Source organism: Dermacentor albipictus, chromosome 2, assembly GCF_038994185.2.
Source record: "Dermacentor albipictus isolate Rhodes 1998 colony chromosome 2, USDA_Dalb.pri_finalv2, whole genome shotgun sequence".
NCBI lineage: Eukaryota > Metazoa > Arthropoda > Arachnida > Ixodida > Ixodidae > Dermacentor > Dermacentor albipictus.
Window position 1 is genome coordinate 118302015 of NC_091822.1, and position 14566 is coordinate 118316580.

A 14566-nucleotide genomic window follows, 5' to 3' on the forward strand; every position below is an offset into this window, starting at 1 on the left:
TTCTGCAGCGAAGGTAGCATATTGTTCGTAGAATTTCTGTAGAAAGACGAAAAAAAGCGTTTGTAAGCGTATAACGGTAAACCTCGCCGCGGGAACCGCAACCGCGGCTAACAATTATTGAAACTTCCTCCCACAGTAATTTTCCGGCAGCTGTTGTCTGATGCAGAGCGCCAGCACAGTCATGCGCGCGGGTATTCTCTCCTGCTTGAAATTGACCCCCGAGCAACAAGAACGCTACTAGAAAACCTCGCTTGATGAATTCAGTTTTCGTGACGTTCTATATCAAAGTTATTACAAGTTGTTTTGACAGTCAGTAGTGCGCAAAGTTAGTTGACGAGTGCATCTGTCCACGTAACTGACGTACGGTCGTCCAAAAGGCGAATCAACTACCAACTATTCTTGTGGTTTGGAGAATTCAAGAAATGCTCGTCACTAAGAATACTGCAGGCGCATGATGAGGGTTGTTAATTTCAGCATTTTCTAAAGCGCAGGGTAACGTCTGCATCATCTGACCATCGCGTAACCACGTCCGTTCTAATCATACAGATCAATCTCAAAGCATATATATATATATATATATATATATATATATATATATATATATATATATATATATATGGTTAACTGTACCGGTTTCTCTCTCTCTCTCTTTCTCTCTTTCTTGTCACCACCATGACCAGCTTGCCGCAACAACTATTTGGCGTAGGGCTGATGATTCAAGCACTTTCTTTTTACGTTTTTCTTGTACCGGAAACCCCATATAGAGAGAGTGAGACAGAGAGAGAGAAAAGATATCGCGAAAGGCTGGAAGTTTCAGTTCAAGCTCGTTAGAATAAGCGATAGAGAACAGAAGTAAAGAATCTCGTATTGCTGGTAACGATGGTGTTGACGTAAGTGCCGATTGGATATATACTGATGCAGCTAGATTCCCACGTCTAATTCAGTATAATTTTTTATTGTATTCGATCATATGTGAACTTAAGTGGCAAAGCCCAATTCCACACGGGTAGGTTTTCACACGGGTCTCTCCAAGAAGTTTGGGTCGCCATTTTAATAAAGAATGCTCGCTAATGTTACGTCACCAGGGCGCCCCCTTTTCATGCCTGCTTGAGCCGCAGGACCTTTCGGGTTGTTCAGACGGCAGTTTCAAAACGCTGAACTAGCCCTCATCAACAACTCCGCGCCGCGAACATGCGCTTTCTCAACGTACCGAACATTTCGCTGACCAGAGCTTTGGCAACGCTGAACATGACCATTGTAAGTTCCACGCCGCAAGCTTTAGCCCTCTCAAGGTCCAGAAGGTTCCGCAGACTAGTGCCTGGCTGACGTTGAACTTTATTTACCCTTGTCAACTCGGCGCCACTGTGATACATTGTGCACGAGCACGTGTGTACCACCACTGCAGGCTACAAGGAGTGCTTCAAGGGCCGTCTTTCCTGATCGCGTATCGTTGTTCTTTTCCTCGATGCTATACACGGCACTGCGTGGTATACGGGCAATGACATCCGCGGAATACAAATGACCCTCGACAGAAAAAAATAGTTACGTTTTCCCAATTCCCGCAGCGAATGACCGCACTTTCCTTACCGCTGAAAAGAAAGCAAGGTTCGGGGTCGCGCTTCATGGCCACGAATAAGAAAAAGAAACAAAAAATAATTAACGACATTTATTACGACAAGCATACGCGCTCTCAGAAGTTTCGGGATTTTCCAAATCTTTGTTCGTGGTATTTGTAATACAACAGAGCGCCGGTTACGAAATACGCCGCAAAAGGAAACCGTGATAGAGAGTCATGTGGTAGACGTGCTCTGGTCTACTCTTTCTGAGCGCACGTTCACTTGTGGCGCGTGCTCTTTTCGTAAACAGCCGGAGCAGCACATTCTATACGAAACAGAAGGCCGGCCGTGTTCGCGCAGCTTTCTGGCCGACTGAGATGTTTGAACTAGTGCGGTTATGGGGACACCGAGCACGCGCCTCCTTGTCCTTGCATAAAATTTTGTTACCGCTACATTTCGGGCCTTCCCGCACCCGGGCTGCGCTAAAGAGACGAAACACGTGCGCTGCTTTACACTCAATATTCCTTTCAAGGTGCTCGAGACGCATTTGCTGACACTATCGAACACGGGTCTTCCTTTGCACCACATGTCTAGTATACGAAAACCCGAAGTGAAATGGACAGTGAATAATTGTCATCCGCTCTTGTGCAGCACAACGCTATACAGAGGCAACCCATTCGGGTTTCTTGGAAAGAAAGCGTTGCAGTTGAAAAATAAAGGAAGTTCATCCTTGTCTGGGAATCGAGCCCGGGACAAACGCCGTTCCAGGGTGGTCGCTCTATCATCTCAGCTAACCAGGAGACCAGCAGGTCCCACAGCGAGGTTGAATGGTGCACGAATACTGAATACAGTAGGTGAAACCAGTTCTCCGGAAGCCCGCAAGGTGGAGAAAGGCTCATGAAACGGAAGAATCGTCACCCATCTCTGGCGGTGCGTGTGTGCGCGTGCGCGTGTGGGCACACACAGATACATAAGGGAATTAGCTGAGCAGCAATACCTTCCTTGAGTGCTGTACTTGACGAGTTTAATTTCTTGGTCTGTCTCTAGGCATCCACAGTTGTAACAAAGAAAAAAAAACGTCCGTATTCAGTATACAATCAAAAACAGCAACTAACTAAAAGAGAAACACGAACTTGGAGTTGGGCGTTTAAACGTTCTTGCACCTAATTTATTTTTTCGTGCAGAAATGCGTTTGTTGCCAATACGTGTCCCACTTCCGATCGGGCCATAGCGGGGTGCGAAACTGCACTAAAGGACGGTGCGAGGCAACAAGGGTGCAGTCAACGGGAATCCAAAGCGATTGCCCTGGCCCCAACGGCCGAACATTAGGCTTGCCGAGAGGATTGCCTAATCGGGTCAAGTGAGCAGGCGTCTTCCCCGGCATCCGATGAAAGACGGCCTGAGGCACTTCTTGTACTGAAAAGAGCTTATTGTACTTAAAGGAGCTCACTGTGTAGTGAAAGACGCCCTGCGGTACACAAAGGCCCACAGGAGCCTCTGACTGGCTCAGAATGTCGCCATTGCGAAATTCGACAACATTGCGCAATTTGACGATGTCGAGAGAAGTACCCTTAGTCGGCTGACCAACCGACTAACCCATGTGCTAGCTATATATGGCAGCCATTCATTCTTCAGCTCTGATGCACCTCTGTGTCGCACTTCCTTTGTTCGTGTGTCTTTCCCTCACTTTAAACTCCCTAAACCTCTCCTCTCATTTCGCTAGTGCCATGCAGAACAACGGCGAGCTGCAACTGGACTCACGACGATTCAAGCGTCCACGGCTCGTGATAACAAGCGTTCGTTCTCCGGTTCTCTTTGCCAGTGTATTGCAACCACTGCGTTTGTCATGCTGTGCTACTTGCTTCTTTGGACGCATAGTGGTTTCCTTGCCGCGGCGTCGAATACGTGTTAACGGCGCCTGAATTCAGTGCTGCGTCAACTAATAACGCTCTGGAAAACGCGCTTTACCTTGGTGCCCAATGCTGCGAGTCAGTTTGCGGAATTAACGTTGGCGTGTTTTTTTTTAATAGTCGCTACGAGGGTAGGATTACTTCCATCTGTGCCTGCCCTCCGAATCTCTGAAAATCTACGAGCACTTCATCATCAGCCTATTTCTTTATATACAATGCAAGAAGACCTCTCCCAACGATCACTTGCAGTGTTGCGCTAGCTTGTTGATAGCTATTCCTGCAAGGTTGCCAACTTCCTTCCACCACATAATTATCGGCCGTCCTCGACTGCGCCTTCAATTCCCTTTGCACCCATTCTGTAAATATAATGAACCACAGGTTATCTGCCCCGGTTATCTACCCAGTACATGGCCTAGAATGGTGACTCTACCCGCTTGCTCTCTATAGTCCACACCGGTATCTTTCTGTCTCTTAACGTTATGCGCAACATTTTTCATTCCATCCCTCCCGTTCTGCAGACCGTAATTTTTTCTCAGGCTTCTTTTACACACAATGTTACGGCCTCATATGATAGTATAGGTAGAATGTAATGATTGTACACTTTTCTCTTCAAGTATAGCGGTGAGCTACCGACATTTATCGTTATTTGGTGTGCTCATTATAATCTACATTACCAAATCAGGACGAGCGCTTCAAATAGTGCAAAATGTCACCTAAACTTCTCCCGTTGTCGGCCAGAGCTCGTTAAAGCTCTGCGCTCGGGTCTTTGAAGCCATCCCGCGAGAAGCAGCATGCATTGTACCACCGAATAAACCCGCTGTTTGCGAGACGGGCACAGAGGTCAAGGACGTGAGACCGAGGGGGCCACTGTTACGCTGTTATCCGAGCGTCGGAGCGCCGAGGCCAGCCACCCGAATTGGCGTGCGGAGATCGTTGCTACAGTGACCGATAAGGCGAAGCAAACGGATCGATAAATGTGCCTTATTTTCGTACAGGCTTCGGATGTCTTCCCGGCGGCCTATTTGTTTCTGTCCTTTGACACACAAAAGCCCAACATTAGGCCCAGATTTCCTTCATACATTTCTCTATATCTTGCTTTTGTACTTTAACCGCCATGGTTGCTCAGTGGCTAGGGTGTTGGGCTGCTGAGCACGAGGACGCGGTATCGAATCCCGGCCACGGCGGCCGCATTTCGATGCGGGCGAAAATGCTAAAACACCCGTGTACTTAGATTTAGGTGCACGTTAAAAAACACCAGGTGGTCAAAATTTCCGGAGTCCTCCACTATGGCGTGCCCTATAATCAGAAAGTGGTTTTAGCCCGTAAAACCCCATAACTTAAGTTGCTTTTGCACTTTATTTTAGAACTCCGCGGAGAGATACTAAGTGGTCGTTATCGACAAAAGCTGGATAGGCCAGATTATTTTTTCTGGCAGGTTGATTTCCACACACGATACAAAGTAATGCAAAATTTTTCGAGGAATCGATAAGTACTAACCACTAGCTTGTCGCCAAAGCCTTATTGAGACTTCTATAAAATGTTTCCTAGAACTACTTTTCAGTGTTTCGAATGAATGCAGTTACCGTAATGGTTTCCCTTGCTCGCATTGAAAATCCCTTATGCGGAATGCTGAAATTCTTTGTGGATTTTTGGAAGTGTTCATGGCTGAAAAAAACTAATAGCCCTATCAATTGCACAAGAGAAAGCGTCAACAGCGAGAAATTTATTATTGCATCGTGCTTCGTTGTCTTTGCAGAGAGACTTGCTCGCGTCAAGTGAAAGTTCATATAAAAAAGTCGAGCAACGCTTCACGCCATGATTTCACTCGTAAATTGGCGCCGGAATCCGGTACATGGGCACTTGAAAAAGATCAGAGATGGGAGTGACTTGGTCGCTGTAAACATTTCAAATGAGAAGTAAAATTAACACTCACTATCACTCAAGCAATCAAGCTAGAAAGAAAGGATGAACCTACAATCAAATGGGAGTTAAACCGCAACCAGAAAAGAACAGAGTTGAGCAGGTTCAAGGCATGTACACTCTCAGTATCTTAAGCGAGTCGTTTGAATTGCTCGCTGCACATGTGCAATGCATTCGTCGATCACTGGATCAAGTCGCAACATATTCTAGCCATTTCATTCGCCTGAGCACCGTTCCTATCCCTCTGAACTCTTGTCACAAAAGTGGAGGTTGTATCGTTACAATTGTAAAAGATTGTCCCGAGAAGGCTTTGATTCGGTGAGATTGGCAGTATAGTCGTTTCCCATACATTCACTGATTGCACTGCGGCCACTTGATAACACGAAAGTTTCTTTGGAACCAACCAGCCGTAATCTACCAGCGCCGTAAAACGGTCCCACTATTATACCTAGGCAGCACTGGTGGCATAAGACCCGGTTGTATGGCTCATAACATCTCTGGTTTCTTGGAGTCATCACCGTTACTACCAGCTCGTCGCACAATACCCGCAGCTCCCAGCGGTTCTTCTCGATTACCACTGAGCGGCCGCTCCTACACATTCCATGCGCCAGCCAGTCGCTACGAGAGAAGAACACCCGATGGGTTACCTATCAGGCTTTTTAATCGTCCCGTCCCGCAATGACGTGAGATGAGCACGACCGGGGCATCACTTATAGCAATTTTCCTGAGCGTCAGACGACAAGCCTGCCGAAGAAATTAAGCGCACAACTGACCTCCAACGCGAGGACGCTATTCGGCTGTACGTTGCGCACTGCGTAACCTCCGCATCAGCCGTCGTCTCTACGTCGGTGAAGGGTTACACCGTCTAGCTGCCAAGTCCCTGCCCTCCGAACAACCCCACACGTGCCGCGTGCGACGGCAATCCAGCGGGAGAACCGGTTTTCTCCCGGCAGCGAACTGAACATACATTGTAAAGAACGGCGGGTTGCACGACAAGATTGTCACCTTGCCACCCGATTACGCAAAGGGGTGCAAGACGCGCACCTCCCGCTCTCCGCCGCTGCAGCTGCAAGGCGAACAAAGAAGCGACCTTTGCACTGGAATCCGCCGCCTTCCTCCAGCCCGCTTCGACATTGTGACAAGACGAGTTTGGTGTGTGGACAATGATTCCAGAGTTCCTCAACGCGGCGCTGATCCGACACGCCTGAAGAAGCTACCGCGGGAAAGTCTTATTTTTGCGCTCTCACGGTTCTGCATGTTGCAAAACAACGAGCGACCCTCGAGCGGCGTCGATTTTCCGGAACGGCACCACCTTCAACGCCGTCGCTTGGGCTTCGGAATGTGTGTGCCTTTGTGTCTGTAAACTGGTCTTCAGAGCAGCTGCGAGTTGGTGATGTGTAAACGAACAGCCGCCGCGTCGTAGGACCGGCGGATCGAGTGTATAAAAACTGTGGTTGTGCGAATGTTGGACACACTTCTCTTGAGCAGTCATGTTAGACTGGTACACTTCTCTTGAGCAGTCATGTTAGACTGAGACACTTCTCTTGAGCAGTCATGTTAGACTGGTTCACTTCTCTCATGCAGTCCTGTTGGACTAATACTATTTTTCTCAAACAGTCATGTTAGACTGAGTTAATTTTCTGTAAATAAACCCCTTTTTCCTCGTTCTCGATGAGAAGCAGTTCTTCACTTCATCAACGATCTCAGCGTAAATAAGTTGGACGACGGCATGGGCCAGCTACCTTCGAATTCATGCCGTACTCCAATCTTGGCAAAGGACCACGGACGAAGGGATTGAGCCCCCAATCCTGACAACATGCACTCGGTCGAAGAAGTTCCGTACAGTAGGGACGGGCGCGGTTCCAGGTTCTCGTGTGAACTTTTTTTCATACTCGGTGGACGCTTGGACGCGGCGCTATTTGACGCAAGAACTCGACGCCAGTCTAGAGTCTCACGGACTCGAACACTGCGGCGTCCGCGCTGCTTTCGACTGGGACAACGCCATAAAAACAATAGTGACCTGAGCTGTTCTTTGAATGGCGATCACGTGCTGTCGTTGGTAGAAGTGGGCAACTCGCATATCCGTCGCGCTGCACAGAAATATCGTTTGAGGAACGGAGTGAAAGCCCTCTCGAAGGCCGTTGTAAGAATGCACGCGCGCATAAAAAAATAATGAAGACAAAAAAAAAAAGAAACGACGGAGGGGGCAGCGCTGTTTTGTTGCTCCTCGTCCTCGTGTCAAAGACCTTCAACATAAAAGATGGAGACAAAAAAAAAAAGGACATACGCCGTTAGCTCGACTTCACAACTATGCAAGCGGAGTTTCCGACTCTATAAAGAGGTAACGACATGTTCGATGCCACGCGCCTTCGAGATCGCTGATCGTCTTTTCGAATTCTGCTCATTGATGTTGCAGTGAATGGTAATCTACGCGATTGCTCGTTCTTCTTGAAAACGCGCGCAATAAAGTTCACTAGTAGCGTATCAGACGGCGCTGTTCACTCCCACTTCTCTTCCATTCAAGGGCTTACACCTGCGGCGTTGACGCTGCCTCGGCGCAGCGATGTGGCGAGCTCTTGGAGAAACTGAAACAATGGCTGTGTCTAATTTGAAGAACCAAACGACTTGTCTCTTTTTTGTGATACGAAATTTCTACCGTGTTTTGGGACACACGGCTGTTGTCCCGGGTATAGTACTCGTGCCGTTAAGGCAGGAATATTTGTAGTGCAGTCTGACAGCCCATAAGAGTAGCAAAGTTCGTTTTGTTGTAGCGAGATAATTTTGTGCATTACATCCTGATGTCCTGCATAGCTCATTTTGTTTTTCTTGCATAGCTGTACAGGATGTTCAAAATTAAGCTTTGTGGCTTTCTTAAAAATGGGCACTGGGAGGCAAGCGAAGACCACCTGTGCAAATAAGTGATGTGGCCAGGGGGACACAAAGTGAGATGATAATTCTTACTGTTTAACTAAAACTTTAACTAAAATGGAATAGTTAACTTTTTATTGACGGCATTAAGTGGGTATGTTTATATTGAAAAGTTAGAGGCAGTCGTGCTTCTACACAGTGTCAGTTGGAAGAATTCTTCTAGCGTGTCTGTGCTTCGAGATAACAGACTCCAAATTTTTATTGTTGTTCGCATGATTACGCATGTAAGAGGCTGAGGATCGGCGCGAAGCTCCTCCTTGATGTGACGCGGCTGTTGCGTGCGGCGTTTAGTCTGACAACAGGGCGGAGGTATAGGCAAAGATGATAACTGTAGGGTAAAATGAATACTGTCAAGCATGTCGTGAAATTAATAAATGTGCCTGAAGCGTTCACATGCACCCGCTTACAACGCATGTTTATCTGAAACCAGCCATTTCATCCGCGAGTCATTCACTACGTTATGTATTCACAAAATTTGTTCCTTCCGTTTTCGTTTCTGGGATCCAAGCGTGCGCACTAGCCATTACGGCACTGTGATGTGGCGTTAAGTGTGTTTTGTGAAGCAAGAAACAAGTACAACTTACTGAGGCACTTCTATTTCATTTTTGGCATCCTTGTTTCTTACAGTTCAGGGAGGCGGTTGGAGACGTACTGAAGCCCGAGCATGACGACCGCTACCTCCTTCGATGGCTCAGAGGTGGGTGACTATAGGACAAAACACTTCAACATTTTTCTCTTAAGCAAAGCTTCGTTTCCCGCTTGAAGTTGAAGTCTATTGTCACGTCACAAATATACATAACTGTTTTAGTCACAAGTGTTACATGAGGAGGTCCCAAAGAGAAAACTGACGGGGGACCTCCTATCGGTACGATAAGAAATCCTCCTGACAGTGCGAGTGTTATCTTGCTTGGTCGACAACAACTTGCGCCATTGCGAATGTGAAGCTGGGCTACGAATGTGAAGCTGGGTTTCTGGCGATTTGTAACTTAAAGAAAATGTGCGCATGAATGTGCGCCTCTGTCGTATTTAAACCGATGCTGCACTTGTATCGAAATATTTTCGTCATTACGTTAAAATTTCGTGATCCCGTTACCTTTGAATGAACATTGCATAAGATTTACGTCACTTTGAGCCAGGGCTTCCGCACTGGCGTCACGTTCGCACAACACTCGCTTAAACGCTTGCGTAAACATCAAAAGAAAATATCGCTTAACACCAATTCCCATTAATCGAGGGATCTGCCTATCTTCTATTGTTTTTTTAGTTTCTTTTTAGCGTCGAAATAGCTTTATTTTTGTATCACACATGGACTTGTACGTTTGCTTGTAGAACCGGAAGGTTTCTCACGGTTTACGTTACTGACTCGCTGAGAAAAAGTCTTCGTGTAGCGAAAGCTACTCGCAGTATAGCACTAGCCCAGCGTTACCGGCCAGGCAATCAAGCTTTCCTGATTTTTCCGATCTCGTAAATTACAACGTCTGAGTTCTCAACAATATACAGAAAGTTCGAAACGGAACGTACGAGCTCGGATGCGCGGAGAAATCTGAGATGTTTTCAAACGTTGGTGCATGATCAAATAGAAAAGTCTTATCTGCGATTATCTTCAGTTGATGCAAATGCTTATGGTGTGTGACTAATTTTTGTCTAGAGCTGTACATGCCAGCTAACTTTCACTGTTCCTATCAAGCTGCGTTCCGAACTGCGTTGTACGTTCTACTGTGGTACGGACGGACGACCTAGTTGTCTTGCGATGGAACGATCTTGCAAAGGGGCAATGAATCGCAATTCTCCTTTCGCTTTATTACGACGTATGCAGTGACATAATCTCACTTATAATGACGTCCTGCCACTTTCTTGCGACTGTTGTCATTCGAACTGTGTTCAACGCGTCACCATAAGCTGCTGTGCAGCCCCGATAATAATTATCACTTTACTGCCCCACCGAACACGTTGAAAAGTAGAAGACATTGCAGTCGGCACAGTATATGAAACATTTGATTCGGGAATTTGAGCAAAGACATGTAATTTAGCCATGCTAAAGGCGCTCCGATCTACAGCGCCACTAACACTGGAGCATTTCCACTGGGCGATCAGGGCCATTTAGGGCTACTAGAACGCTCCTCTCAAGAAAAGGCTCGCTCCAATGTCAACATTGCCGTGGCCCGATGCGGAAGCCTTTAAGTTTAAGGTACGCGTAAAGCCCTTAGGAGCAGTTTAGAGGAGATTTAGAGCACTGGAAAGGCGCGCGAGACATCGGCGAAATGCAAGCTTTTATACTAGTTTTATTGATGTTGTTTTCTTTCTCTTATGGTGTTTATGCATGGTACAAATGACTGTTGCAGGTAACATAGGCAGACGAGTTAACGAAAGTCTACCGTGCAAATAACGAAAGTCTCTTCCGTTTGCACGGCGACACAAACACACAATGATCCCCGTAACGTTTCTATTCAGCCTTGCGACAGGTTTCTCAGGCGAAGGCCGAGCTTTGTCAGAAGCGCTAAAACGCCGCTAAGGATTAACGCCAAACTGATACAGTGTGCCAGTGCTCTAAATTCAATTTGATCACGTAGATCCTTCCGGTGGATGATTATTTTAGAGAAATTAGTTGCTGAGGAAACTAAGTTCGCCGCTATGCTCCAACATGCGTGTCTTCTACAAGCTAGACAATTCTGTAAGTTAAATATATATCGAATAGTACAACGTCACAACTAGTTGGAGTCGGATATCGCACGGGATGAGTATTTCGATCAAAGTCTTTCTTTTATTAGCTATAATGCTACAACTGCCTCACGAGGAATCGGCAATGGTTCGCGCTGCAGTAAGCATGACCAGCGATGGCGTGAAAGAATATGAAACAGCAAAACAAAGAAGAAATGTACAAAGGACGACAAGAAAGTACAAGGTGTGACAGCTGCGTTATATAGTGACCAGTGCGATTGTTTGGCTGCAAGAGACACTGTGCAAAATGGTGTGACTTCCATCGCGCATAATGATCTGCTAGCTAGGTTTCACTTCTATATGACGCTCTTATATGACACATAAGAAATAAGGGATTTAAGCATTTGGGTCCTTAGCTACTTTATTAGTTGCAAGTCGATATTAAAGTCATGAAAGAAAAATTTGACAACTTAAATAGACTACAGTAAAAACAAAAAGCCAAATACACACAAAAAAAAACACTGCTATGAGGCTAACGACACGCATACGTGCAATCATATAAGCAATGGTTCGGCGGGAGTTTATTTGAAATAAAATGTGCTCCCTATGCACTATCCAGATTCAACTTTACGGTAGATGTACGTTTGCTTGTATTTTTTTTTTCTATTGAAGTACAATGCTTTGCACTTGCGGTACTTCGATTTTCCTTTCCTTCTCGCAGCCCGGGACTTCAACCTCAACAAAGCCGAACAGATGCTGCGGACGGTGAGTTCATAATCGTTCACTGAAAGAAAAAAAAAGTTCACTGAAAACTCGTCTATTGTGATTATCTCGGCTACACAAATATTCAGTTCCTCCAGACACAGGTAACATAAGCGTCCTGATAATGTCGACACACATGAATGAGAATGGCTGCCATGTAAACGGACATTTTGGCTAAGTTTGTCAGCAAAACTGCAGCTCATTTGGTCCTGGCTAGTTTTTGAAACTTCTATTGCGTCATTCTCTTTTTGCAACTTTGTAGTTCAATTTCCGTGTCGTAGGGTAGCCAGACAGATGCTTTCTTTTTTCTCGTTGGTCTCCCTGCAGTGCCTCCCTATTTTTCCCTTCCTTTCTTTTTTCTCTTTCCATTCCTCTCTGTTTCAACCTGTATTATGAAATATACTGTCTAGTTCTCACCGAACATTCCTCGCATATTACGCGTACAGCCATAATTTACCACGATCACATCTCATAAATATCCGCTTGCCGTGCGACAACCTTAAATGTCAACATCCCTCCTTACGCCTTTTGCAGCACGTCGAATGGAGGAAGCAGTTTGGCACCGATGACGTCAGGAAGTGGCCAGAGTCACCAGAGGTGGGAATCTCGATTTGTCTACAGAAACCTTAATCTTTTTTATTTATTGTTTGTTTTGTAGCTGCCGTATCTCTTTGAAGATCTCTACAGGATTCGCACTGTCATACCGTAGAATATCGATTGTCGATAGCCAACTCTTCTCGGAGACTACTTCCACCCTACCGCACTTCATTTTAATCAACTCCTATCGTGTTCCAGTAGTATTAGCTCATCTCAGACAAAATGCGCATTTCTGTAAATATAAATCTACGTCCTTCAGGCGAGAAGGACAAATGAAAGTTTCGCTTAAATACGAGAGAGAAATACGCCCTACCAATACTGGATATTTCGCGTCCTGTAGCAAGCACTTAAGGTTGACACTTCCAACCGTACTGAGAAAGCGTAGAACGCTGGAATGCGAGAATGAAGACCCCCAAGTCATGCGGAAGCATCGCCCGTTCCTTTTACTCGTCAAATATTGTTATGATCTTCCTAAAGGCAACAGCACTTTAACGACACGTTGTAAGCAGCTTTTCAGCCTGAAACCTTCCTTGGACGTGGTTGCAGTTCACTTTGGGTTGTGCTTCATACTAGATTTTTTCGGGGGGATTTGTAGTGGTAGCATGGCAAAGAGGCGTAGCGGTACATTTGCGCTTCTTCAAAGACACGGCCTTGGTACGATCGCATGATAATAAATTGCTTATTATAGAAGCCTCACACATAAGTTCTGGCAACACCTTAGGTGCGGTACCTGCATGAGAGGGGCCCTACGTGCTTAAATTGAATTTCACTCTAACGTTATGCTGCGTGGCAAGCGAAGCCGGGAAAAAAAAAAGAAAAACAAGTGTTACGATTTCTGGGAAAACGCGGAGAGAGCAGCGAAATAAGCGCTTACGAAAAAAAAAACGAAAATTGGAGCGTCGATGTGAAGTGGCTCTGCATATTTGCAACGAGATAGAAACGAGAAGGCACGATCGCACACACAGGATGACGCGCAAACTAAGGTGTGCCTTGTTCTTCCCGCACTCGGTGCGCAAAATACATGGATACATGTCGACGAAAAGTAACACGCAAGCTCCTTCACGAACAGTACTGCTTCGTGGTTTTGTCTATACTATAAGATATAACCTGGGCAGGATGTGGTCGTCTATCGCATCCCTGCCGTCGACGTCCCTACCCTCTGTTATTTAGTCAAGTGAGATATTTTGCCCCTCCCCCCCCAAAAAAGGGGGGGGGAGCTAATTGACAAGAGAAATTCTTGATGGTTTTGTATGGAGCCGCATATATTGAAGCGTGCATGTGCTTTCTGTAAGAAAGCTTTAAAATGAAAAGGTGCGCTTCTGTTTGGGTACACAAATTCCGACATGCAACTTTCTGACAACAAACTGCGCAACACGGGGTAATTGCGCGAAGACTTCTGGAATAGGATGTGTGCAAGGCGCTTACCCCGAGTCCCCACGGGAACAAATGAACATTCATCGGACCAGCAGTATTTCTGTGCATTTCCCGTCCCTTTCGTATATGCGTCTCCTTCGCTTATTTTTTTTTTTCTGTCAATTGTGCACATATTTTTGCTATATACGCATCGCTTCTTAGCTTGTCTGTCTCGAGCCTCTAGGAGGACCACTCCGACTTCTATTCAAATCAGTCTATCTCAATATATCTCCCTCTCTCTTTCCCTCTCTCTCCGTTAATCTCTGCGTTGATGACGCGGTGGTGCGCAGGTTCTGCGCAAGTACTACCCTGGTGGCTTCGTGGGCCACGACCACGAGGGTCGACCGGTGTCCATCATCACGCTCGGCAGCTGCGACCTTAAAGGTAAGAATGGCCGCACTTTGATCTAAATTCAATTTACGAAGGCCGTGCTACTGCTTTCACTTCCTAGAGCAAAGCACTGTTTTCTGGAAGCAACTGGACAGTCCAAGATCTGCAGTTGAATGAATTGCGTTTAGCTCGGGTTTCAAACGCCGACTTTCCCATTCAAATGGAGGTGAGGCTTGGAAATGCTCTAAAGGGCAAATTCTGCGCCGATCTAGACTTCTTTCTTCTTTTTTTCTTTTTTTGCGCTATAGGAGCATCATCCAATCCTAGTAAATGTTCCTCGCATCTTGTTGGTTTCAGGCTCCGAAAATTGATCAGCATGCATATATATAAGAAATTTCAGGGCACTCAAACAGCATATGGACAACTTCGCAACAAATTCATCAAGAGCAGATGTTGCATTCCTGTAGCTAGCTCATGATAGAGACAATTGAA

General features: G+C 46.0%; 1 protein-coding gene across 1 annotated transcript in view; it reads left to right on the forward strand.

The window, feature by feature from the left end:
* LOC135908176 (SEC14-like protein 2) overlaps window positions 1-14566 on the forward strand; it is a 90263-nt gene that overhangs the window by 26332 nt on the left and 49365 nt on the right. Inside the window, exons 2-5 of the mRNA XM_070533905.1 lie at window positions 8942-9011; window positions 11694-11737; window positions 12269-12331; window positions 14035-14128. Of these exons, the coding sequence (XP_070390006.1) occupies window positions 8942-9011; window positions 11694-11737; window positions 12269-12331; window positions 14035-14128 (271 nt within the window). The remainder of the gene's footprint in view (window positions 1-8941; window positions 9012-11693; window positions 11738-12268; window positions 12332-14034; window positions 14129-14566) is intronic.